The 25,536-nt window shown below is 53.2% G+C and overlaps 1 protein-coding gene across 1 annotated transcript in view; it reads left to right on the top strand.

The window, feature by feature from the left end:
• PRTG (protogenin) overlaps positions 1 to 25,536 on the top strand; it is a 42,827-nt gene that overhangs the window by 9,161 nt on the left and 8,130 nt on the right. The window contains 14 exon segments of the mRNA XM_088148192.1: positions 5,070 to 5,214; positions 5,783 to 5,916; positions 6,125 to 6,262; positions 7,006 to 7,164; positions 7,558 to 7,717; positions 8,105 to 8,352; positions 10,723 to 10,887; positions 11,496 to 11,801; positions 12,439 to 12,627; positions 19,772 to 19,837; positions 23,472 to 23,567; positions 23,990 to 24,176; positions 24,793 to 24,920; positions 25,116 to 25,286. Of these exon segments, the coding sequence (XP_088004318.1) occupies positions 5,070 to 5,214; positions 5,783 to 5,916; positions 6,125 to 6,262; positions 7,006 to 7,164; positions 7,558 to 7,717; positions 8,105 to 8,352; positions 10,723 to 10,887; positions 11,496 to 11,801; positions 12,439 to 12,627; positions 19,772 to 19,837; positions 23,472 to 23,567; positions 23,990 to 24,176; positions 24,793 to 24,920; positions 25,116 to 25,286 (2,292 nt within the window).

Below are 25,536 nucleotides of genomic sequence, written 5' to 3'. Positions count from 1 at the left end.
CTGCCCTCAAAACAATGGGAACATTTGGGCCTTTATTATGCGAGCCTGCGTAAGAGTACTCTGGATTAAATGAATGTATTGATTTCTGCCTCTTCGCTTCCACATCTGTGAGCAGCTTCTTTGCCACCACAGACCCAGGTCAGAGGTCAGAACTTTCCGTGCGGAAGCGCACACGCACACTCCCTTTCAGATGGAGAATTGTGGTCCTCGTGATCTGGTGCTGGAGAGCCTTTAAAATGCACCTCCTTCCGTACATTTCTGGCATTCTTTATTGTAAAACTATAGGGGCTGCTCAGCCCCCATGGGAGACAGGCACCCCGTTATCTACTGGGAGTGCAGTTAGGGGGCAGGGGCCCAGGCAAAGGCTCTCCGCCAGCGCCCTCTTATCAACAGATGTAGGCCTTTCAGTTTCCCAGGCTGTGTGGATTCACGCTTGAAAAGACCGTGTTCCCTGTGACAAATCCACAATTCACATTCTGGGTTGGGCCCGAATAAGAGAGGGGCCAAGGCCTCCCGATTTGCTTGTACTGCGTTAGAGTCTCTGGGGATCAAGAACCAATAATTCAAACCTGTTGGAAGTGAAATACAGAAATGAACATAGCTGCTGGGGTGGGGGCGGGGGGGTATTGCTTAGCACTGTTGGCTAATGGATGCTCTGAATGGGGATGGTCCACGTTGCAAGAGGTGGGTCAGGAAGGAAAGACCCGTTCTATTACTAACAGTCTACTTCAGAACCTTGCAAAAAGGATTGTTCCTTAATCAACATTAGGGCTCATCTTACTTCCTCTTCAGTCTTTGCAATGTTATATCAACCCAAAACACCGTTCCTTCATAGATCAAAGGAAAGGCCAGTTTTAATTACGCCCTAATGCACACACATGCAAAGCAAAAGTGCTCCTGGTTTGCTGCGCTGGCCACTAAAATGTGGCCTCAGAGGCAACGGTGTCCTTAGAGGAGGGTCTGTTGGCTTAAAGCCCCCCCCCCCCGCTGGTCTGGTTGCAAGAGACAAAAGCTGCCTGGCCTCACAGAACCCACCCTGATGTGAGTGCGCCAGGCGTTCCTGTGGGCCGGGGAGAGCGTTGCCAGGGCTCCCGGCTGACCTCTGGAACCCCTGGCCGTCCTTTGAAGGGCTGGGCAGCCACTCCTGCTCCAGCCAGTGGCAAGAAACTCTGGGGTCCCGCCTTGGCCGGGGAGGGGCAGCTGACCCTTGGTTCCCTCTGGTGTCCAGATTCGCATTCTTTTGTGGAGAGCTTGGGGGGAGGAAGAGGCATTGCCCAGGAAGGCCATTCATCTCGAGAGAGGGGGGCTGGGGGCTGGATTGCGCTGGGGTCGCCGGGGCCCCTGCCCAGCTCAGCCTGCCGTCAAAGAAGATTTAGGGTGGGCCTCTTTTTCTCCAGGCCTACAAAGAGGTGGACAGCTCCAGTTTCAGCAGGACGACTCTTCCTGTCCGAGGGGCCCCAGCAGCCGCTTCCCAGCAGCCGCCTCTGCTTTCTCTTTCACTTGCGTGAAGACCAGCCCTGCAGAGTTGCTGCCCCTCTCCCAGGCCCCTCTGCACATCTTGCCTTGCTGGCCTAGCAGCCTTTTCAGAAAGAGAAGGGACACTTCCGTGGCTCCCACGCCAGCCCCGCGCTTCAAGGACGCGTCCTTCCCTTCCCTTCCCTTCCCTTCCCTTCCCTTCCCTTCCCTTCCCTTCCCTTCCCTTCCCTTCCCTTCCCTTCCCTTCCCTTCCCTTCCCTTCCCTTCCCTTCCCTTCCCTTCCCTTCCACGGTGCTCCAGGCCGTGGTGTGGTCAGAAGCTAGTGCAGGTTTCAAGGGCTGGCGCGTGTGCGTGTGCAGGTCCTTCAACAGAGGTAGTCTGCCCCCTCCCTCCAGCCCAACAGATCTCCGCTCCTTGCTCTGCTGACAAGGGCCCCATGGCCGAGGGGGCCGAATGCTTTATCTGGCCGAGGGGGCCGAATGCTTTATCCGAGGGGTTGGGCGAGGGACGCTGGTCAGCCGATCTGTGAATCCAGGGATTCTGTGGGGCACAGGCCTGTCTGCCTCTCCTGGCAAAAGCCAGGGGCATGATGTGTGGAAGAAGCCAGGGGCATGATGTGTGTGTGTGTGTGGGTGCTTTGCTCCCTCTGCTGAGCAGGAACAAGGCCCCAGTGGGGCCGACCCCCCTGTCGGTCAGCAGGCCCGCTCTGCCTGGCCTGTGGGCGGCGTTGGATTCTCCTTTCAGGCTTGACCAGAGGATCTCCGGCACTTCCCCTTGGTGGCCGGCGTTCCCTTTGTGTGGGGTCACATGAGATTCGGGGGCTCAGAATCCCCTCCCTCATTTTACACACTGCAGTCGAAGGCTGATGGGGCAAGTGTTTGCAATGCAGCTCCCCTGGAACAGCGATGCCTTTGTGGCCTGAGAGCAAGACATACGCGGGCCATGTGCCTGTGTGCGATGCGCCTTGGGTCCAGCCTGCCCTGCCCCGTTTCCTGCGTCCACCAGACCCCATTGGGAGGGCCAGGCCCTCTGCACTGCCTCTGGCGGACCTTCACACCAGGGCCTGTTACGCCATCCGGGGACAGCAAGTTCCATAAGTTCGGTTAGTCACGCGTCCTGCCTCCTGGAGGCTCTCTTTCTTTTGGTGAAAAGAAAACAGGCTCATTGAAAAAGAAGAAGAGGAGAAGACATCTGTGGCTGCTGTGCTGTTGCGCAGACAGAGAGTTAGTTTGCTTAATCATCTTTTCTTCATAAGTCTCGGCTACAATCTGGGTGTTCGCTGTGGCTGTATCTGAGGGAGCCCCCCTCTTGTGAAGAAGCAGGAGATGGGAAAGGTGGCCAGATGCCACCTTGGAGGTTCCCAGGTGAGGGCTCTGGGTGGAACGGTCTGTGCCAAGGAACCCTCGCCCGCCTCCACTGGCATCCCTCAGAACAGCTGGATTCCTTGCCTTTCTCTCTTCTCCCAAGGGGCCGCTGACCTATGGCAGGGCTCCAGGCCGCCCCAGAGCTAGCTCTGCTCCTCGTGGGTCAGCCCTCCCGCAGCCATGAGACCCGCGTGGAGCAGACCCGCAAACGCTCACTGAGGAGGGCCTGCTGAGATTTATCTGGGCAGAGGTGATGAATAGGGCCTGGCGGGAGAGACAGATGGCTTGGACCCTCCCTCATTATTGCATCTGGAATGCCTCTTCCTATTTATCGATGAAAGCTTTGTGTCCCTGTCTTTCCAGCAAGACTGATTTATGCCTCTTCACCTCTCAGAGGGAAACAATGCTGAAAAACCAGTCCTCCATGCTTTGATCGTGTTTCACAACACCCCCGATTCACACTTGGGCAACTCTGCTGCAGCGAGCAGGTCTGCGGGTGACCCCTCAGGGACGGGCTCCAGTTCCTTCCCAAGGATGCTCTTCCTTTCGGCCGTGCTGCCACCTCCATTCGCGCGTGATGGTTGCAAGCTGCCTCCCTCTCAGGAGGCCGGTCCCATGTGTGTGCGCACACACAAGTTGCATGTGTGTGTGAGAGAGAGAGGTGTGGTAGAGGTGCTGTGCAAGCCCCATTCCACTGACACCTTCTGGAGCGCCAGGAGCACCGAGGGCGACCAGGGACCCCTTGACTGCTGGATGGGGAGGGGGGAATCCTGGGGGCGAAGACAACCCCTTTGCCATGTCCTAGGAGCTGTTCTTTGTGGAGCCCGCCTGGTACCCCCAAAGGAGACTAATGCTGGCTGCGCATGCTTAAAGGGCCAGTTTTCTCTGTCTGTGGGGTGGTGGAGGGGAGACAGGGAGGTGGGTCCCGTGGAGGGGGTGGCAGCGCTTGCCCTTGTCTCTAATGCATGCGAGGTCCTGACCTGACCCACAACCAGAGGAGAGCCCAGAAGTTTCAAAAGCTGTGGGGGGCAGACCTTGGAAGAGGGGCATGATGGGCTTTGATGGCCTGTGTTGACTCTCCCCTGACCGATGAAAGTGGGGGCATCATTTCTTAAGTGTCAAACATTATTTGAGTTCTTAAAATTCAAAGCAGTTATCTAAGGTTAGCCTTCCTCTGTTCTGCATCTGCATAACATTGCATACTGCATTAAACAGTTACTTTTAAGGAAAGGCGAAGGGTGCTAAGAGCAGCCCTGGGGAGCCCCTTCTGGCCTGCTCCCATCCACGGGCTGCCCGGCCTGGGGCGGCCCCGTGGTTGGCCTGTTTCTCCTGGAAGCTGCCCACAAGGGACTGGGCTGAGGCGACGGCTCCTGTTTTATTTCAGAATGAGCCGGGGAGCGCGCAGGCTCCAGAGAAAGCGCATTGAGTCTCTCCCTGCAGGGGGGAACCACGGCTGCGCGCCATGCTGGTGTTCCAGGAGAGACTGATGGCCGTTGCTCTCAGGCAGACTCTCGGGTGCAGGAAGGAGGAAGGAGAGTGGCCAGGCCGGACCCAGGGCTGTGCTGGGATTCCTTCCTGCGGCCCTGCTCTCCTTTCCAGTTCAAAAGGAACTCGGGGGGGGGGGGGCACCGGGGGCTCCGTGTGGCTGACTGGCACTGCAGCCCTGTTTCTTCATTGGAGCGTTGGTGCATTTCTTTACAAAGATGAGGAACAAGTTGGATATCGAGCAAAGAAGGGAAAAACATTGTGTTGGAGAGAGACTCCGGGGCTCTGGGTGCAAGCAGACCCTAACCCTAACCCCAACCCTAGCCCGCCACTGGCCGTACCAGCCTGCTAAACTGACCTGGAGGTGGTTGCCCCTGGGCGCTTGGGAGGACCTTGCTGATAAGGCGCCCTCTTAGCGACAGCATTGGAGCTTATGGGTGGAAGCTCAGCAGTGCTGATGAGGCTCTGAGTTGGGCAGGGCAGGGCAGGGCGGGACCCTCGGAACAGGCAGCTGGCCTTCCACCCAGGGGCCCCAGTGAGCAGCTGATTCCCAGGGGGCCCCCTAGGAATGGAAGATCCTTGGTGGGGAATTTCATCATCCCTGGAGCTGCAGCCTTTAACGGATACGTCATGTGGCTGGGCTTTCTTAAATTCACTGAAGCGTGCTTCTTTCTCCCCTTCAACGGACCCTGGGTCCCCTCTTCCCCACCGGGGCTCAGCCTTTCCTCTTCTCCCTCCTTGCAGCTGTCTCTGCATTTGAAGTCCAGCCTCTTCCCACTGAGGTCCACGAAGGGAGCGTGGCTAGATTTGCCTGCAAAATCCCCGCTAACCCTCCAGCCATTATCACCTGGGAGGCAAATCGGACAGCTCTGCTAAAGGACACGGACAGGTAGGGCTTTGGGGTTTTCTCCTAGGAACCTCTAAGTATCAGAGGGCAGGATGTGGGAGTGTCTCCCTTTCAACCTGTGCAGTAACCCTAGGAGGGGAGGCAAGGAGGGAGTGTGGCTGAGAAGGGGGCAAGTTTGGCTCTCTTTAGGCCTGAGTCCGGCACCCATCTTCGGTATTGTAGTGACTCTCAAATCCTTCTGGAGTGCAAGAGCTTGACAGCACCACTCACAAGATGCAGTTGTGAGCTTCAGACAAACATCACCTATTTTGATTTCGAGAGAACAGAGGAAAGGGTGACATTCAAGGCTGGTACTTTGAGTTCAAATTAGACTAGAAAATGCGGAGGTGCTTTTGCGCATGCTTGGGGACGTGACTCTGCCTTCCTGAATAGTGATCCCATCTTGCAGCCTTCCCCAGCCTGGAATGCTCCAGGTGTTGTAGGACTGTAGCTCCTGGCTCTGACCAAAGGCAGTCCAGCTGACTTGGAGGGCACCAGGCAGAGAAAGGCAGACCCACTGGAAGTACAGATGTGCTTTCTTCCCTATCGCCCCCAACCCTCATTCTTCCAGGATAACTACGCTGCCATCAGGAGTGCTACAGATCTATAGTGTTCAGCAAAAAGATGCGGGGAGTTACCGTTGTGTTGCTACAACAGTTGCTGGCCGGCGGAAGAGTGGCGAGGCGACGCTCACTGTTGTCCCAGGTATCTAGAAAATCCTACTACTTGCAACTTTTTTGACATTGCTGCCGGCAAACAGTGATGGTCAAGTGTCCTGGTGCACCACGTGGGAAGAAGGTCTTCACCCAAGTGCTTCCCTCCATAATTTCATTTCTGAGGTTTAAATTGTGCACATTTGATGTGTGGACAACACATTTCTATTTAATGCTTCTTAAACTTTGTTTTTCAATAGCTTCCAATATGAAGCTTTTCCATAAGCCGTCCATTATAGCTGGGCCCCAAAATATTACAGCTTCTCTTCATCAAACGGTCATCTTTGAATGCGTTGCCATCGGGAATCCAAAACCGATTGTGTCCTGGAGTCGTCTTGGTGAGTTGTAGAATGCCCACAGGTGGCCTTTTGGCTTCCAGCTTCGGGGAAATGAAAGGTGCCAGAGCTTGCAGGTCGGATGAGGGATAGTAAGTGGAAATGCCCCCTTTGAGTGTGCCATGCTCATGGTTGCTGCCACAAGTTGGCACACGAAAGGGTTAACTGACTCCTTGAAGTTCTCAGGTGGTGCCCCCAAAGTTGGAAAGGAAGGATTGAGTGGGAGAGGGCAGTCATTTCTGGGCAGGTGGTAGACATCATCAGCTTTTTCCAGCTAGTGAGCATCTCAGCGTCCCTTGCCAAGTCACGTGGCAGAAGCTCCCCGCCACCCAAGCTAGCTGAAAAGAGTCCATTGAGTAGAGGGGATTAAAAACTGCCTGTTGCCTGCTAAATGCATTTCGGCATCACAGAATCAGCTGGTTGTGCAAGCCTTGTGTGTCCTGCACAGCATCAGAAGTGGAAGTAGCTGGCTTGCCACAGCTGGGCAGTGTTAGCTGGGAAGAGGCAAGGGCTGTGGATCAGAGCCTTTGCTACCGTTTTTGGCATTTCTGCAGAAGTCTGCCAAAAAAGGAAACTTGGCACTCTGGGGACTTCTCTAGCACCAGACCAGAAAAGGAGGCATTCATACAAACGCCTGGGGCTGTGGGAGGCAGCTTCGGCTTCAGAGATTCTGTGGCGGGCTAGGCAGCCCGGGATGTGAACTGACACAAACCGAGGCAGACGGTTGAAATGTTCCTCCCAAACAGACCTCAAGTCCATTGATGTTTTCAACACGCGGGTGCTTGGAAATGGGAACCTCATGATCTCAGACGTGAAGGTGCAACATTCTGGTGTGTATGTTTGCCGCGCTACAATCCCCGGCACACGCAACTTCACCACTGCGATGGCAACACTTGTGGTGCTAGGTGAGGAGCAGTGGGTGGGGGGAGTTTTCTCTGGACGGGGGCTTGATCCCACTGCTTGCACGAGGCCCCAGAATCTCTTCTGCCGAAGGGGAAAGAGAAGAGACCCAGGGAGATCCAGGAGAGGTGCTCGCCAGCTTGGGTTTGGGGTTGGGGGTGGAACTTTCAAATCAAACCTTGTGGTAAAAGGGGTTGTTTTTGACAAGTTGCACAGGTTTCCTTGTGCTTACGTGGGCAAAGCTTTCCAGAGGAAGAGGAGGAAAACCTGTCAGAAATGTTTTGCCTGGGTCTCAAACAAGTACAGAAGGGATGTGCAGTTCAAAATAATGGTTGATGTTGTATTAGAAAGGGAGAAGGAGAAACAGATCCTGCTCAAATGCTGTCTGTCTCTTACAGCGCCCCCTGCTTTTGTGGAGTGGCCAGAAAGCTTGACCAGGCCCCGAGCTGGCACAGCCCGTTTTGCCTGCCAGGCAGAAGGCATTCCGACCCCCAAGATATCCTGGCTGAAGAATGGCTGGAAGATTCATTCCAATGGCAGAATTAAGATGTACAACAGGTGGGGGTGCTTTCCAGCTTGGTCCTTGGGTAAGAAAGGGTGGTCCTGCCAAGGCGAGGGGCAGAAATGGAGCACAGGTGAGGGTTAGGCCTGCTCTTGGGAGAATGGGAACAGCGCCCTTCCCTCAATGTAGGGGTGTCTTCAAGATGTGCACAACAGACCTGCTGCTTGATTTTGGTGGGAATTTGAATAATGGCATTCGTTTATCAGCCCGACAGGCGTACTCACCCACCCACCTCCCAGGACTTCTTTGTGTGGGCAAGAATTATAAGGTGCACTTGATAGCCCACACTGACTCACCTCCTGCTTTACCTGTCTGAGCCATTGTTTGCTTCTCACCTGCCTGGTTTGGCTCCCGTCTAACGCTTTCCCTCTTCATCTTTCCAGCAAATTGGTGATCAACCAGATCATCCCTGAAGATGATGCCATCTACCAGTGTGTGGCCGAGAACAGCCAAGGGTCTATCCTTTCCAGGGCACGCTTGACAGTGGTTCTCTCTGAAGACCGACCCAGTGCACCTTGCAATGTCCATGCAGAAACAATGTCAAGTTCTGCTATTCTCCTGGCTTGGGAGAGGCCACTGTATAATTCGGACAAAGTGATTGCCTACTCGGTGCACTACATGAAGGCGGAAGGTAGGTGGAGGAGGCTTTCTGTGGGCTGCCTGTGGCAAGCCTCTTGGACCAGCTGAAGAGGGCTTCCGCATTCTGGCTGTTGGAAGGCCAGGAAAAATAAATCGATGGATGACGTTTTCATGGTGGCCAGGAGTCTTCTGGGTCCTTTGGGGCGGTGGCACTAACTGGAGCTGCTGCTGTGTGTGAGTGGCCTCGTGCGGTTCTTCAGTGCCTTGAGCAGCAGGTCCTTCAGGGACCTGATCAGAATATTCCCTCTCATCATATTCTACATTTTGGCATTTATTAAAGATTCTTTTAAAAGATACCAGATCTTTGGAAACATAAATAAATTAGTCTGATGATGGACTGAAAAGCTGATATTGATTCCTCCCAGCAAATGGCTATATTTGTATCTAGAAAAAAGACCCATTTGGGGATGTAGGAATCGCTGGAAAGATAAGTTCTTGTGCAAGTAACGGTGGGCTTCTGGCATATCCTGAAAGGGGGAGCAGAAACAAGTTGCTGGAGCAGAAACAAGTTGCTGAGTGGGGGCAGTGAGCCCCTGCCTGCTTGACCCTTGTGGGCGCAGAAGGCTGAGCTGGAGAGGCCTTGAGCTGGGCCCCATGTTGGGGCTCTTGGGGTTCCTAATTGATGGAGAGAGGTGGGGAGAGGTTCCCTCTTTCTGTTTCCGAAAGGGGGGATGGGGAGCTTCTCACAAGCCAGATAGTTTTACATTCACGAGAGACCATAGTTTGCCCCATTGGCAACAGTGCTCCAACATGGGAGTTACACTTTCTCATGGGTGGGAGTGGAGAAACAGGGGTCTGTTGAGAGGATCTGCTTTGGAAAATGTTTCCATCTTCAGAGGTGGGGGAGGACAGGTGTGTTTTGGGGTGGGAAGAGTAGGGCTGCTGGTGGTTCCTTGCAATAATGAAGGGCTGTGGAGCGGCTTTCTCTTCCCTTCTGCATTACCCCAGGAGGCCTCGCAGCCATTCCCTGCATGCAGAAGCCTTTTCAGGAACCCTGAGTTGCAGGTCAGAAATCGTGCCGAACTAACAGTCTATTAATTGGAGGCTTGCGAGGTGCTGATAATCTTGTCTCATTAAAATGCTATCAACTTAACTCAAAACTGTGGGAAAATCAACCGGTGGAATGGTGGCCCCTTGCTTCCATTCTTAAGAGGAAACGCCGATGCTACTTCAACAGGGTGGTTTCTGTGTGCGTGTGTGCGTGCACCTTTTACAAAGCGGATAAGCAGTTGGCAAGAACCAGGGGCTAAGGAAGGTCCACAGCTCTTTTCTGCTTCAGAGACCCCAGGCTGAGCCCTCCTAACATCCCAGCATTTGGGTACCCACTGCCATGGACATTTTTCCCCAGAACATCATTGAGGGGCAAAAGATGTTCAGTTCTGTTCTAGACCAGGCCTCACCCACTCTTCCTGCACTAAATGCTGCCTTTGGCTTTAAGTAAAAACCTCCTTGGCCGTTCCAGAGCACTTTGGTCTCCAAATGGGACCTCCAGGGAAGGGATCCTCCTGACTGCAGACAAAATCTGGCAATTGAAGCCATCAGGACATTAGGTCTCTCTCTCTCTCCTGCTCCCACTTTCTTTTGTCCCAAGCATATTCGGTGCCTTCTTGGAGTCATCTGCTGGCCCCAAACCACCTTTGTTCAGATACAGACACGGGCTGGTTGCCAGCGTGGTCCTAGCATTGATTCAGAGGCTGCAGCTCCCTTATCAGGCACTCAGCCTGGAGGAGGGAAGGGGGAGGAGACGTGGCTCCTCTGCCTCTGAAGGGCCCCCCTCACACGTGTGAGGGGGTGACAGGGAAGCAGGATTTGGCCACACATCTGGAGAAAGATTGCAGCGAGAAGCAGGATTGGAGACAGCTTTTAGAATTGGCAGGGATTCCCTAGCCAGCTTCGCAGATGCAGTAGTCACCTCTTGAGCGTGGACAGGGATCCCTGGCCCTTCAGGCCCTTTCCAAACCCAGCAAATCCGCCGGCTGGCTCCGAGCCTTGCGCTTGTAACAGCTTGGCTTTATAGCTTCCAAAAGGGGAGGTCGACCACTGTTTATCCTCTTATCCCAGCAGCCATTAGGTTTCTGGGTCCGGACTGAAAGCATCACAGCACCTGTTGGCACAGGGGGTTGTTGACAGGCTCAGAGATGAGATTCGTTCTTTAGTTTTGTCTTGGCGTCATGAGGAACCTGATTTGTTTTAGTGGCTTAGGAGGGAGCCTTCCATCATAACGTGTATTGTTTTATTGGCTTGGTGTACACCGCCCAGAGTCACTTTTTGTGAGATGGACAGCCATATAAATGAAGTCAATAAATAAATAAGTAAAATAATAGGTTCATGCTGCTATTGGTCGGTTCTTTTTGCGTTCCAGGCTTAAATAATGAAGAATACCAAGTGGTCATTGGGAACGACACAACCCATTATATTATTGATGACTTGGACCCTGCCAGCAACTACACCTTCTACGTAGTGGCCTACATGCCCCTGGGGGCGAGCCAGATGTCCGACCATGTGACTCAGCACACGCTGGAAGATGGTACTTGGCTCCCTTGCTGAAAAAGCTGCTGTGAGAGACCCAGAACCTGGAGGGTGGGAGGCAGGGGGGCTTCTGGCAGCAGTTTGGGCCATAGAGGAGGACCCCAGTGGGTTTGGTCAGACTCTGCGAGGAAGGGGGCTGTTTGCAGTTTTACAACTGCCAAGTTGCCGGAGCCCAGCCGGCGATCCTGCAGCACGAAGGGGTCGCGGTGCCCACTGCAGTGGGGCTTGTGACCCTTGCAGATAACAGGAATAGGCTTATTCTGCATGGAGCATCTGATGAAAGCCTTGGCTCCTTGAATCTCTGTCTGAGCAGCAGAAGACATGGCTTGGCAAATGCCTGTGCCCGCCCAGTTCCACTGCTTTTATTGAGGAGGGCTGGATTCTCTCCAGTATGGAGTACAAACCTATGAAAAGAATTAAAACACGAATAACAGTAGAAATGTGACAAGAAATAGCACAGGGAACGAAATGCATAAAAGTCTCCATCTCAGAATGTTCAGGCCGTTAACTTTCCAAGTGGGATGAACGTTTCTGTTGCAGCGTTCAAGGGATCCTTTCAGGCCGGCGGAGAAGCTTACTCTTTCTTCTGTCTCTGCTCCTCCTCAGTCCCTCTGAGAGCTCCCGAGCTCAGCCTGACGAGCAGAAGCCCGTCCGACGTCCTCATCTCCTGGCTGCCCATCCCGGCCAAGTACCGGCGAGGGGAGGTGGTGGCTTTCCGCCTGTCCTTCCGCCTCAGCACAGAGAGCGGCGTCCAGGTTCTGGAGCTCCCGGGGGCCACCTACGAATACCTGCTCCGGGGGCTGAAGCCTGACAGCATCTACTTGGTCCGCATTTCTGCTGCCACAAGAGTCGGTTGGGGCGAGGCCTCTCTGTGGACTTCCCATCGCACCCCAAAAGCCACCAGTGTCAAAGGTGCCCCGCCTTTTTCCACCAAATGGATAGCAGAGCCGTTCCATGTAAATGTGCACATTCCACCAGAGTAAAGGGTTGGTTTGGAAGCAGCTGTGTTCAAAAGTCACAGATGTTAGCCAGTTTCCCGTAAACATGAGGGTGCTTCAGATGGGCCGCTCCCAGAGACGTTGCGGTTCCTTTTTCTTCCCTTAATAGCTTTGTTTGTGACAAGCTAAAGGCAAATGAAGCCACAGGAAGCCATGAGAGAAGATGATGTTACTCAGGTTACCAAAGAGTTCCAGTGTGACCTAGCTTTCTCCTCGAGCACTGGGGGCAAGATGTTACGGAGCCCAGTTTGTTTTGTGGTGGGCTGTGAGATGGGTTCTGTTGTATTTATGCATGGTCACTAGATTGAGATGGGCGGCTATATCATTTCAGCAAATAAATAATAAATAACTGGGACTAATTTTGGCAGGATTGCAATGCCTCCCACCCACTTTATCAAACCACAGGGCAGGACACCTTGGCTGAAGTTGGTAGGCTATAAGAATCGGCTTTGTGGTCATGCAGCTCAGCCTCTACTTTACTAGTCAGATAAAGGGCTAGTGTGGGGTTCTTCGCTTACACTGTTGAGCCTTTCAAATCCATTCTTTCCCAGCACCAAAGTCTCCTGAGTTGCGTCTGGAGCCTCTGAACTGCACAACAATCACTGTGAGGTGGCAGCAAGAGCTTGCAGACGTGGCAGCCATTCAAGGCTACAAGCTGTACTACAAGGAAGAAGGCCAGCAAGAAAGTGGGCCGATTCTGCTGAAGGCCAGGGACTTCGCCTACACCGTCAGCGGCCTCGGTGAGCAGGACACAAGTCTTCTTGCCCATGACCCTCCTCAGCTCAGAGGTTTGGGGAGGGAGGAGAGGGAGGAGGATGCTTCCTTTGTCACTGCTGTCAGGGGGCAATAGGGAACGAAGGTCAGTGGAAGCAGGGCGTGGCCCCCTGAAGTAGCACTGACATGGCCCAAATTATTCATGGACGGTCTGGAGTTGGGAGTGAGCAGTTAGGCGGCCGTATTTGCTAATGACGCTGGAATGTTTTTGGTGATTGAAAGGAAAAGAGGCAGCCGAGGGCTCAGAGGGTTATGCTTAAGATAAGCCAGTGCTGCGTGTGGCACACCGAGCAGATGCATCCAAGCCACGCATATGGTGATGGCGTCCAAATGGGCAGATTCTGGCCAGGAGGGATAATGGAAGTGTGCTGGGCATCTCCATGGAAACGCACTTGGGACAAGTGAGAGGGGAGGATGGCGGGGGCTTTCTAATGGCCTCCTCCCAATTAAGACTCATAACATGTCAAGCTCCTTGTCGCAGCTCAGTCAAGAACACCAGGTTCTCACAGATTCTGCATGGGGAGGTTTATTGCAGTGAGAAAGTGGCAGGGTCACAGAATCTCAGAAAATGGTTGTATGTACCATGGCCCACATTTACCATGAGGCAGGGCCTTCCTGTTGCCTTTGATCTTCTTTCTAACTGAGTCTTGGTTTAATGGGGAAGATGCTAATTGCTGATTTGATACTGTAAAACAGCAATCTGTTCTTGCTATGCAATATTTTGGAAATGCCCGTTTTCATTCCTGGGCTCAGCACCTTCCATCCCATAGATGCTGCGATGCTCAGCTGGGTTTCCAGCATATCCTGGGTTTTCCAGGGGTTCAAATGGGGGTTCTCAGAGTGGGGATTACTGTGTGGGGATTATGGTCATCAGATTGTCCTCCTTGGCCCAGTTCCCAGTCATTCCTCAGGTGCTGCTGAAGAGCCCCCCACCCCCACTTTTCCTTTCGCTGCCAAAGACCACTGGCTCTGGGAAGGCAGCCTCCCCATCGCCCTCTTTTCCTGCCTTGGCTGCCAGGGAGAGCAAGGTGGCAGGACCACCACCTTCTCTTCCTGGCAGGAAGATGCAAGCAAGCTCTTTGCACCTGGAAGCTGAGGCTCTTGTGGACACCCCCTGCCCCCGCTCCCCAGACCTTGGGTCCTGACTCTGCCTCCTTGGTGTCCGCTGTTTATTTTTGAATGCTTGAATTCTGGGCTGCCCCCATTCAAATAAACAACTTGGCTTTCTTGGTGATGGTGTCAAAAGTCCCAGAAGCTGATTTTTCAGTAGAAGATGTGGCTGCTTGCACTCCAGTATCATATTCTTTCTCTGTTATTGCTTGGATTTATGCCAGAGGTGACATAAACAGGCTGGGTATCTTTGCCACCCTCTCATTTAATCCTTCTCACACTCTCCTGGGACTGAAACTCCCTGAGGTGGCATTTTGCAGATTTCTCAATGTTTTGTGTCTGCAGTATTTGAGGAATAAACACAGACTTTTTTGCTTTGTGGAAGTTCCTGGCCCTGCAGCGAAGTGTGGAAAGAAGGAAGATTAAAGGAGGAACACAAGAACCATTTTTACGTGTGGCCTTGTAAGAGTGTCCCCTTTCCTATGAATAGCTGGGAAAGTCTGCATTTGGGGAATTGAAGTGTCCTTGTGTGCTTGGGAGAGGGTATACGCTTGAGGAAGCACATTGTTTCAGCAGGAGGAGAGGGACTGGCTAGACCCTCGTGGAGTCTGCTTTTCCGGAGGGGCTTCTGTAGATCTGGGAGACTGATGGATCCTCCCCTGCATTCAGGCTGTGCTGATCTGGTGCCTTCAGAGAATCTCCTAGTGGTTGTGCACACAAGGCTGTTGAGGAGGAAGGTTTGTCTAACACCATGGCATGACCAAGGAGCCAGCCTGGGCAGGCCTTGCCACAGTAAAAACCCCGTTGCTTCTGCAGGGGCTTCTGTTTTCTCAGGCCATGTCAATAAATCCTGACGCTTGAGCTACACTGGACCTCACCTTGCCTAGGCTGGATGGAACCCGTGGTGGCCTCTCCATCCTCAGGGTGGCTTCTGTGCAGCTCGCTTATGCAGCTGGCCCCGAGTGCGCTCCCATGGGACTCTCGGTTGACCAATCCCTGCTGCTACACCCTCCACCCTTTATACCACTTCCCTGGCTCTGCTGCTGGGGTGCCCGTCCCCTCTGTATCCTTCTCTCGGCCTGGAAGTGCTGCCGTGGTGCTGGCTAGCGAGACCCAGAACAGCCTGGTGGACCACGGCAGGGAACTGCCCCAGATGACCGGAAAGCAACTTCCGGCTCTGCCCCCTTTCTGTGAGGGAAGCTGAGGCTCTGCGCTCACAAGGGGGAGGACAATCTCTGCAATTTTTTTAAGAAATGGTAATTATAAGGCTGAAATTTGAGTTTTCAAGTGGAAGAAGATCACCTCAATCTTTCTGTGAATTCCCTGGGTTAGTTTAGTTAGGTGGTGAAAGAACAGGCTAGAAGCTGTCTGACAGTGAAATTTGAGTGCAGATCTAGTGAGTCAGTGGCTGTGGGCCAAGAGCAACTCTCTCTTCATGGACCACCTCACCTCCCATATTGGCCCAGGTGGGGAACCTCATTCACCCTGCACCAAGATGACTGGTGGGCTGTCTCTAGGGGGTGAGCAGTTTTGCCTCCCATATATGCCCCAGAGATGCTGGGCCACGAAAGTCAAGAGAAAGGCTTCAAGGCTTGGCAAGAGGTGAGTCTGGAGGATCTGCCTGGTCTGGCCTCAGGCTATCGGAGGGAGTTTCACAAAGCCCCAACCTTGCAGTTGCCAGCAAGTTGGCTGTCCAAGGTGGGATAGAGGTTCTGGAACACAGCATTTATTTATGGTGTGAAATAAGATATTTTCCCTTCAATTTCTGCAAAAGGAGAGAAGTCGCAGTTTGTATTTTCTACTAGTGAATATTCCAGCTTGAATTAATCTCAGTGAAAGGCTGAACCATAGGGAATTTAGAGGATATGGAAGAAGCAAAATGCAATCTGTGCAGCTTCCTTTTGGATGAAACCTACCCTGATTACAACTGACCTCTACCTTCTCTGCTCCAGGCCTTTTCATCTCATGAAAACTTAGACACCACCAAATGATTGTCTTGTTTTTATTGAGAAACATCGCCAGCAATTTGTACTCCAGAAATTATGTATTGTCAGAGAGAGAAAACATTGTGGTCCAGCAATTTTAATCTGCTTCATGGAGGATACTATAGAGTTAATGTCCTACACAACTGTGTGTTGCAGTTGAGAAGATGTTGGTCTCATTCTTGAGTTAGACTTTTTCATAAAGTCCCCCAATTGTTGGTCAGTTGCACTGTTTTGCCTTGGTCATCATCTCTTAGAGCAGGAGGATAAGATATTTTGGAAATTGCCTGAAACCGAAATCCCCATCTGGTCTTCGATGGAACAGCAATTGCCTCCTGCATGCGCAAAGCACTCTTTAGCCTCCTGGGTTGTAAGTTCTGCCAATGCTGCTTGCTTGCTTGCTCAAGTTATGTTTCAGCTCTTCAACCTGGGCAAACATGTCTGAGCTGCTACTTGATACCCAGGAGAGATGAAGAATCTGCTGGGAGGCTTGATGTAACCTTTGGGACTAGATTCAGCCCTGTGGTTCTCTGCTGAGATGCCTACTCTGGAGCAAAGGAGGAGCTCAGAGGAGAGCCTGATCCTGCACAGAACTGCTTCCTTCTTTCCAACTTGGGAGGAGCAATAAGGTGGCCCTCCTTCAGGGACACCCATTCTTCATGTGAGGTGGCCAAGGCTGGCTGGTGCAGAAAGGTCTGGAGGTGGTGATCCCGCTGAAGCTCCTGGTTGGTGACCTCCAGGCACAGAGCTGCTGCTTCTGGGGTCTTCAGACAATGTCTCTGCTCCTGTAATTTTCTCATGCTACAAGCTGAACTACGGATGACATTGATGCCAACTGAGATGAGGGTTTTTACTCTCTCACATGGGAGGAGAGATGTTCTGAAGCCGCTGAGGAACAGTAAGGAGAATGTTTAAGCTTCACCTTCTGCACAAGAGTCTTGCCTTGGTTTAGGCTTGACAAACTCCTCCTAGCAGAAAGATGCCCCAGGCCTGCACTATAGGTCATCCAGAGAAGGTGGCAACAGCTGGGAGGCATGGAGTCAAGGAGGGTGAAGCAGGTCAGTTCCACCCTTGCTCACTCAAGAACCAGCAGATCTAAAGAGCTCCACAGCCAATCTCACATCTGGGCAAGGATTGTCACACTGTTATTTTTTAGGGTGCTTTGGCTTCCCGCCTCCCAGTTAAGAGGTTGATGTGATGGTCATCCTTAGCAGTTGGAGTCCTTGTTAGCCCAGCAAGGAAGAACTTTGCTTCTCTGTGCCTTCTGAGGCAGATGTGCATGTTTGCTTCTGTGTTCACCACGAGCGTGCCATGGAAAATGTGGCCAACTTGGATGTAGGGCTGATTTGCCTCCTTTCTTGTTGCACAGTTGGAAGCAGAGCTAAGGGTACTTCAAGGCATCGTCCCTCTAGGTGGGAGTTCTTTGCAAGGGCGGAAGAGAATGTGGGAGCTCTTTGATCCTGAGAATGTCTGTGTTTTTATTCTTACATTTTTCCACTGCATTTTTTACTCCCAGGGGGAAAACATGAATTTGTTTTCCTTTCTCCATGAAGAATTTTTAGGAGACAGTGGTAAATAGATAGAGACTTGTTCCTGGGTATTTTGTTAGTAAAGTTTGAACAATTTGGGAATTAACTATATTTCTTTGAGAGGAGCCCTGCTCTTTTCAGCCCTGATTTAAAAAGCAGAGGCTTTTGAAGAGACTTAGAGGGGAACGTCTGTCTGAGGAAATGAAATCAGCCTTGTCTGTTAATCATTTGGTGCATTGGTCAACCCCAGGCCCAGGCTCTCGGTGATTCCTGGAGCATCTGAGGGACCCTTAGATGTGTGAGGTCCCTAAAGGTCTGGCCAAGTCAAACAGGGAGGTAGAGTTTGTTAAGCTACCATTGGCACATGAAAGGGAATTCAGAGTTAGGAGACCTGTGTTGTGGGCGCCTGTTCTATGTCTGTCTGTATTTAAAATCGAAAAGGAACATTCAAACATAGATTAAAAGTTTGAGTAGTCTCTAGTCAAAAGTTATTTGTTGCCATCCAGGGTTTAAGCTTTTGCAGAGAAAAGGGGTTTGTACAAACTCAGTGATTGTAGAAAAATGTTCTGCCCCACTGGAAACTCAGCCAAGAGTTCAGTAGCCCCAGCCAGGGGTCATTCAGCCTTAGGGCAAAGAGGGCCTCACTCTCTCCCAGGTCCCCTTCCCTTCCTGTGTTGAATTAGAGATTCTAAGCTCTTGTACAGCCCTCATAATTCCCCACAAGCATGGGTGTGGTAGTCCCAGCACATCTGGAGATAGGGAGTTGAGATAGGCTGAGACTGGCCCAGGCAGGCGAGAGAGTTACATGGGGACGGGGATCCTGTGCGGATCAGGGTCTTCTTTACCGAGGCGTGTGGTGTTCATGCAGAGCATATATTGGACCAGCGAGCATTACGACTTTGTTTTCATTGATCGTGCCCCTGTCAGATTATAAATACGTAATGCTGCATAGAAGGGGTCAGGCTGGGACTGAGGTTCCAGTGACCGCCATACCCGCCTTTGTGGCTGGAACGAGATGCTCCCCCCAGGACTGGCGCCTGCCGACCGGTTTACGCAAAGTGGGTGAAAGTGTTGCCTGTGGGGCAGGGCAGAAAGCGAGGAGCTGCAGGGCGGACCTTGTGAGATGAGGCCCCTTTCCGCATATGATCCACAAGGCAAGACGAGCCGCTCTGAGTTGCCGCAGAGCGAGGACTGTTGAAGGTGTTTTCATGGCACCCTCCAAGGGGTCAGAGTGCCATGGAGGACACGCAGCAGCCCAACGGAGCAGCAGCGCCCGTTCTGACGGCAGACTCACCTCAGAGCTCATGGGGAGAGTTAGAGCACTGTGAATGTCCCGTGTCGGTCTGTATGCGTTTGCAGGATGGTGGTGGGACGGACACGGGGCGTTTCCTGCTTTGGCCAGAAAACCTTTAGGGGAAGGGCTTGCTCGGTAGATAAAGGGGCCTGGGATTTTCTGTCCTCTTTCCTTCTCTGCTCCCCCCCCCTCGTGTTCTCCCTGGGGGGGGTGTGTGTGTGTGTGTCTGCCTTGGGGTTTTTTCTAAGCCAGGCACCTCCTGCTTTCTCCCTTAAACGCTGATTTGTCAGCTGCAGGAACGGAACCGTCCGTCCGTCCGTGCTGGTTGAGGGAACGGGCTCTGCTGCAAGGGGCGACAAGTGGGCCCTCTCCTCTCCCAGGGCCCTTTCTCGTGATGTGATGAGCGGCAAGCCACACAGCGCTCTCTCCCCAGTGCAGCCTCAGGCATTTTGGGGCCATTTCGTATTAGCTTTCATATATTTCCATATTGTTGTTGCAGCTAAACTGCAAAAATTTGCAAGCTTCCCCCCGCCCCCGGCCCCAGTGCTTTTGGTTCATCACCCAAGGTAGGATGACCGCTTCTCTCCGGTCAGACTGGCGGGGGGGGGGGACTTCCTCCCCTGCCCCCAGCATGGCCTCTTTCTGTGTAATTGCATTTGAATGGTGTGGGGAGAGGTGAGCTGTATGAGGCCCTGGTCTCATCTTACAAAGGGGGGGATGGACACCAACAAAAGGGAGGAAGGGGGCAGTGGCAGGCAGGCGGGGCCCGGGGAGGCCGAAGCGGGGCCCGGGCTGCTGCGGGGGATCTGACTTGTCTTTCCCTGGCTTTTGGCTTCAGCCCCCAAGGTGGCTTGGGGGTCTGGGCTGCTTTCGTTCGATGCTCAGTCGAGCTGAACCCCGTGGTGGGAGCTTCCAGCTCTGTGGAGTTCCTGGGCCTGGAGGAGGAGCAGCCACACCGACCAGCGCCTCCCAGTTTGGACGTCCTGTCAAACTGGGTGGCTCGAAGGGCCGTTGGCCAGCCTCCTTCAGACCACGGCTTGCTAACTCTTGGTTGGAAGCATTTGAAAACCAAGCTTTGCGGTCATCACCAGAAGCCATAATCTTGCCTCTCTGGGTGCGTAAGGTATCACATGTGAGGGCAGCCAAAGTGACTCCATACTGTTTTGGTTTTATTTATATTATTTATTTTCTATAGATGTTTGTATGCCACCCATTTCACAAGAACCACAACACATCGCCATCAGTAGAACAATCCCCAAATGTAAGTGATCCAGAAGCCAATCAAAGTGCTGTTGTAAAATCAACTCTCACAAGAAAAAAAGATCCATCCCTTGCAGGAAAGTGCTCACCAGATCAGGGTGGTCTCTGGAAAGGGGGGGGGATTTGTTCTGTAGCCCCCTTCCCAGAAAGAATTTGTTTCTTCCGTGCACATTTTTAATCCATTTCTCGCTGCGGGGCTGAAAGCCACCCTTTCTGTGGGGAGTGTTTGTCCCAGGGAAGATGGGGGCATTTTTAGCAACCATTTGGAGGGTCTTGTGAAGGTGTTTCTTGGGGGTAGCAGGGGGTTTCCTTCTACTTTCCTGTAACAAGAGAAGCCTCTTCAGATGGGGCGGACCAGCAGTTGGCCATCACGTAGGGAGCTATTGGCTGTCAGGAAACAGGGACATCAGTGTAGCCGAGGCAGGCTGCGCGGGGATTGAATAAAGCCTTAAATGAGAAAGCCCCCGGTGGAGGGATGGGCTGTGGGTGCAGCTCTGACAGCGCCCCCCCTCCCCCGTTGTTCCAGCCACAGGAAGGAAGAAATCTGCCCCCGGGCTCCCTGTCTGGCAGGAGAATCTCCCCAGGCCCTCCCCACGCAGGCCAGAAGTAGGACCAACGGGAGATCTTGAGGACATCTCCCTGGATGCCCGGGGCCCGTTCCATCCTTGCAACAACCCTGGGAGGTGGGTTGGGGGAGAGAGTGGCTGGCCCCTCCCAAAACGCTGGTGGTGCCCCTGGACCGTAAGCAGGGCCGCTCCTGTCCCATCAGTGGATGCCAGCTGGAGGCTTTCTGCATCCTACTGCTTGGCACCACATTGGCACAAGAAGTTCTGCAGGGCAGGCCACAGCACATAAATAGAGAGCAAACCCCATCCCATTTTAGCACTGAAGATGTTACCCGGCCGGGTAATGAAACGTTTGCAAGAAAAGAACCAAGCTCAGAGAACCCCATGGACTCCAAAGAAGTTCTTCCTCAAAGCAAAGGAAAATGGAGGCATTTTGAACTGGCATAGAAGCCCAGGAGTGTGCCCCCCAGCAGCTCCAGAAAGAGAAGCAGTGCTTTTTACTGCCGGTGGGGTGGCCCCCTTCCTGGGAAAGGACAAAGCCAGGCAGGGGGGCGAGAAGCCAGACCTTTCCTGGGCCAGATTCCGTCCTCCTCTGCTTGTGCAAGGAGGCAGGAAGCTTGTGGATCCCCTCCAGGGATTGGTCCCCGCGGTGGGGAGAGGGGAGGCACAGCCAACTTTTCACAGGACGCTGCCGGAAAGGAGTAATTGGCGCGCCCTTTGTCTCCCCACAGAGGAAACAGTGGCCAGCTGAGGTGTGTGGCTCCTCCTCGCAGTAAATTCAAGCAGTTTCCAGAATGGCTGCAAATCGCAACAATGAATAATTTTGTTGGGATCAGTAGAACCCACTGCTGGAAGGAAGTAACTTGTACAGTGAGAGGGGCAGCATGTATACATTTGAAAACTAAATAAATAAATAAGGGCTCGAAGTGGCCAGCAGAGTTCCCCCTCCCTCGGTTTGCGCAGCTGGGCCCTCTTGCCGGACGTGGTCAGATGAATCCTGTTTGCGCTCAGCCTTCGCTCCTAATCGGCCTCTAGTGCCTTTACACCCCTGAGCTTCTGAGGGTCGGGTTTCTCTCTGCTGGGCTGTTCCCACCCTTCCCCCTCGCCAGCTCCTCCGGACGGAACAGGCTTGGGGAGTCCCAGATCCTGGGTCAAAGGCCACGACCCAGATGTCAGAGCAGCCTGGCTGCTGGCTTCTTCTTCAGTGATTATCTGGAGTTTATTGTGCAGAAGAGGGGAGGGGATTGTCTTGGGGGCTCCAGCCAGACTCTGGCCATCTCAACAATGGCTGGAGGACTCAACTTTCACAGAAACACCAAAGTCTACATTGGACATTTGGTGGAGAGCCCTGCCCCCCCCCTTCCCTTAAAGGCCAACAGCTCAGCAGCTCTTAGAACAGTCTTCAGAATCCCAGCGAGTTCACTTGCAATTTTCCTTTGCTAAACTTCTTAGTTCAGCCTGAAAATGAATGGCTGTTGCCAGCCAGCCTCCCTGTAAGAAGGGTTGCTCCTGGATGTTGATTCTTACAACTGAAAGCATCCACGGGCAATGGGAGATCCGTGTTATATCTCACATTAAGCGTTGACAAGTTTTGATCTGGAGATCACGCATCCAGCCTCTTTGCAAACTGATACAGATTAATGCCCCAACGTGCATACCTTCGAAATGGATCTTCCAAGATTTTTTAAAAAGGCCTAATGAATAAAATGTTGCCTCTTGCCCACCCCCTGTAGAAGGAGACAGAGATGACAAAAGAGCATGAAACAATGAATGAAATCTCAGCCCTGGGAAAGTGGGAAGCATGTGAGAGACCCCACTTGACTCTGCGTGGAGGGAACTCTAGTGGGCTTCCAAAAATCTTGTTATATGGCACAGCAGTGGAGTTGCATACTCATTGCGTCATCTGATTCCTGACTGGCCTGCCTCAGAGGGCTGACACCCTCCCCCCGCCACCTTTGCTTCCCCAAACCTTTATCAGCTAGGAATGAGAAGGTGCCAAGGAGAGGGTTAGGGCTAGGCTGCTTGTGGTCCTGACCTCGGATTCCTCCTTTGTTTTATCTAGTCCTGACGTGTTGCCTCGTTTCGGCCCCCTTTGGAGGCTCACAAAACAGAGCAGCTGAAAGACGGGGGGGGGGGCTTTTCAGAGGCTAGAGTGCCACCTTTGAGGGAAAAATCTGTAAAGAGATGCCCTTCTTGGAGGTAGGCAGTCTTGGTTGAGATTTGCTGATCTGTCCCCATTTTTCCAGCAAGGGGACCAAAACTAGTGCCTTCTTCTGCAGCGCTGAGCATAAATGGTCTTTGCTGGATTCCACAGGCCTGGTTGTCTCGACAGTTGTCTCTTCCCACCAAGTTTTGCTAGAAATGACGGTGACCATTTTCGTGCAGCCCCTCCAAGCCCGTGGCTTCTTCAGAGGAAGAGGAAGGGCCCCCTCTGGTGTTCTGCTGCAGGAGGAGGCTGGCCGGATGCCAGCAGATAAAGGACCCTTGGCTGGAAGAGGGGGACGAAGCTTTGGCCGGCCCAATCTTTGTCCAGCGTGGGCAGTGAACTCCTTAACTGCCTCCCCCATAGCCCAGTAGTTTGGGGACAGTGCCTCTGAGGGGAGGTTGACTATAGGACTGGGTCATGTGTGAAGCATCAAAGCTCCACAAATTGTAAGGATGCAGCTAAGTTCTCCTTTTCAGGTAGATTTGGAGGAGAGGTTGACCCTCAGCTGTATTCCAAGGGGTGTGAACATAGGGCTCCCCCATTCTAAGCCCTCTCCCAGCCGGTGGATTGGGTCCGCTGCTGCGTTCATGGGGTCCCTGTGCAGGATCTTTGGAGAGGAGACTGATGGCCATGGAGCCAGACACAGTCAAGAGCAGTAAGGAGTCCAAGGGGCAAATCTGGGGCTGCTGTTGGAGGAGGGTGAGACCTCTCTAATCAGGCCATGCTAGCGGAATTCCGGGGGTGCCAAGAGCACCATGTTGGAGGAGGCCAGTCTACAAACTGGCTAAGGATCAGGAATGTTGAGTTTCCCTCCCAGTGTTGGGTCCTGATGAACTGAGCAACTGTTCTTCAACACTGTCCAGACCCCAGAAGGAAGTATCACGTCCGGCTGCTGGCGTACAACAGCATGGAGGAAGGCTATGAGGCAGACCAGACTGTCAGCACCCCCGGCTGCGTGTGTGAGTCTCCAGCTCGCTTTTCTGCTGCAATGGTTGCTTTCAGAGGCTTTTTAGGTTATGCAGACATTGTGAAGTCTGGGAATGGGATGATGTGGATTCAGAATAACGGATGGTTGGCTTGAAGCTTTTCTGTCCTGTTCCTTAGCCCCAAATGCCCCTGCTGCAATTTACAGGGGTCGGTAACGAGGCAGTCTAAAGAAAGGGTAGTTGGGAGGAGGAAAGCAGTCTCAGGCACCGGGTCTTGATTGCTTTGGGCTAGGGAAAAATTGGCGTGGTGTGGCTTGGCGTGGCGTGGCGTGGCGTGGGGGGCTCTTCGCTGGTTAGACTTCCGATGCTGAGCCATCAGGTCACCACTACTCCTTGGGAAAGGCAGGACCCTGATCTGGCTCTATCACGCTTGAGGCACTCTCCTCTCTCTGCAGCTGTCCGGGACCGCCTGGTGCCACCCCCTCCGCCACCCCACCATCTTTATGCCAAAGCAAACTCTTCCTCCTCCGTTTTCCTGCACTGGGGGCGGCCCGCCTTCACTTCAGCACAGGTCATCAACTACACTCTCCGCTGTCACCCCGTGGGGCTGCAGAATGCTTCCCTGGTCCTCTATCTTCAGACGTACGTAGTTCTTCTCCGCCTGCTCCATCCTTGCCTTGCGTCCCCTCCAAGGAGCTGGTCGGGACCCTTCCCGCTCAGACAAGGCAGGATCAGGGACTCAGCTGTGGTTCAGAAGGTGGCTCCTGCACAAGCCAGGCCTTCTCCACAGATGTCTTTGTTCTCCAGGCCTGGTCCTTGGACAGGATGTGGTCTTGAGGAGGCCTGGCGACTAGCCTGCATGAAGCACCAAGCCAGCTAATCTAGGTTATAATGTGCTTAAGATAAAAGATCTCATATGTAGCAATCTCTCAATGGGGACGTTGGGATTTGGCCATGGCCTTTTGTGGGTGCTGGTGGTTCAGTGTGAATAGACTGCCTCTGCCCCTACTACCTCAGTTACAGGACGTGGGCCTGCTGGCAGCTGGAGAAGCAGCCCAGGGCTTCTGGCTGGGAAGACCCAAGGGGAACTCTTCCGCTGGTACCGGCCAGGCTAATGCTGCACTTCCTCCCAAAAGAACCTCTCCTGTGGCAGGGTTGAAGCGTGTCCTCCCTGTTGTACACTCAAGGAGGACTGCAAAAAGCAGCAAGCAGGGATCCAGCGCTGTCCCTCTCCCACTAATCTGTTCCTTATGTCCAGGTCAGAGACTCACTTGACGGTCCAAGGGTTGGAGCCAAATACCAAGTATGAGTTTGCTGTTCGGCTGCATGTGGATCAGCTCTCCAGCCCGTGGAGTCCGGTGGTTTACCACACCACCCTCCCAGAAGGTGAGGAAGAGGCTGCCCGGCACCCCTTGACTGAGGATCCAGCCGGCCCACAGGGGAACCCCACTGCTCTCCTCTGCGTGCTGGAAGGGTTGGGGACAAGCAGGTTCCCCACACAGCCTCTCGGAGTCTACCAGATGAGGACTCTGGAGGCACAGACTCTGGAGGTTTCCATTGGTGGCCTGTCCATGCCCACAGCCCCAGCCGGTCCACCACTGGGAGTGAAGGTGACGCTGATTGAAGAGGACACAGCCTTGGTCTCCTGGAAGCCACCGGCTGGCATCGGAATCCTCATCTCCCGCTACACCATCCTTTACACATCCAGGAAAGCTTGGATTGCAGGCGAGTGGCAAGTCCTGCATCGGGAAGGTGAGTGGGAGCCTGCAGACTCTGAAAGTTGTGTGCTGACAGTAGTGCCCTCCCACCTTCCTGGTCCTTGCTTATTTGTGCAGCCCTGGCCTTGTGGCTGCTACACGCATTGCCCCGGAGGCAGCCCTGGTCTGCCGGGCTGATGGAATCTGGGGCTTCAAGTGAAGCATTTGAAGCACAAGTAAAACACTGGAATTTGGTTTACAAAACTTGGGACGCTCTCTTTTACAAGTCCCGCTATGATAATGAG

This window comes from Python bivittatus, unplaced genomic scaffold, assembly GCF_059951505.1.
Source record: "Python bivittatus isolate LINGU-HERP-01145 unplaced genomic scaffold, Pbiv_v1 ctg000530_np1212, whole genome shotgun sequence".
Lineage (NCBI taxonomy): Eukaryota > Metazoa > Chordata > Lepidosauria > Squamata > Pythonidae > Python > Python bivittatus.
This window is presented reverse-complemented; position numbering and strand designations above follow the sequence as displayed.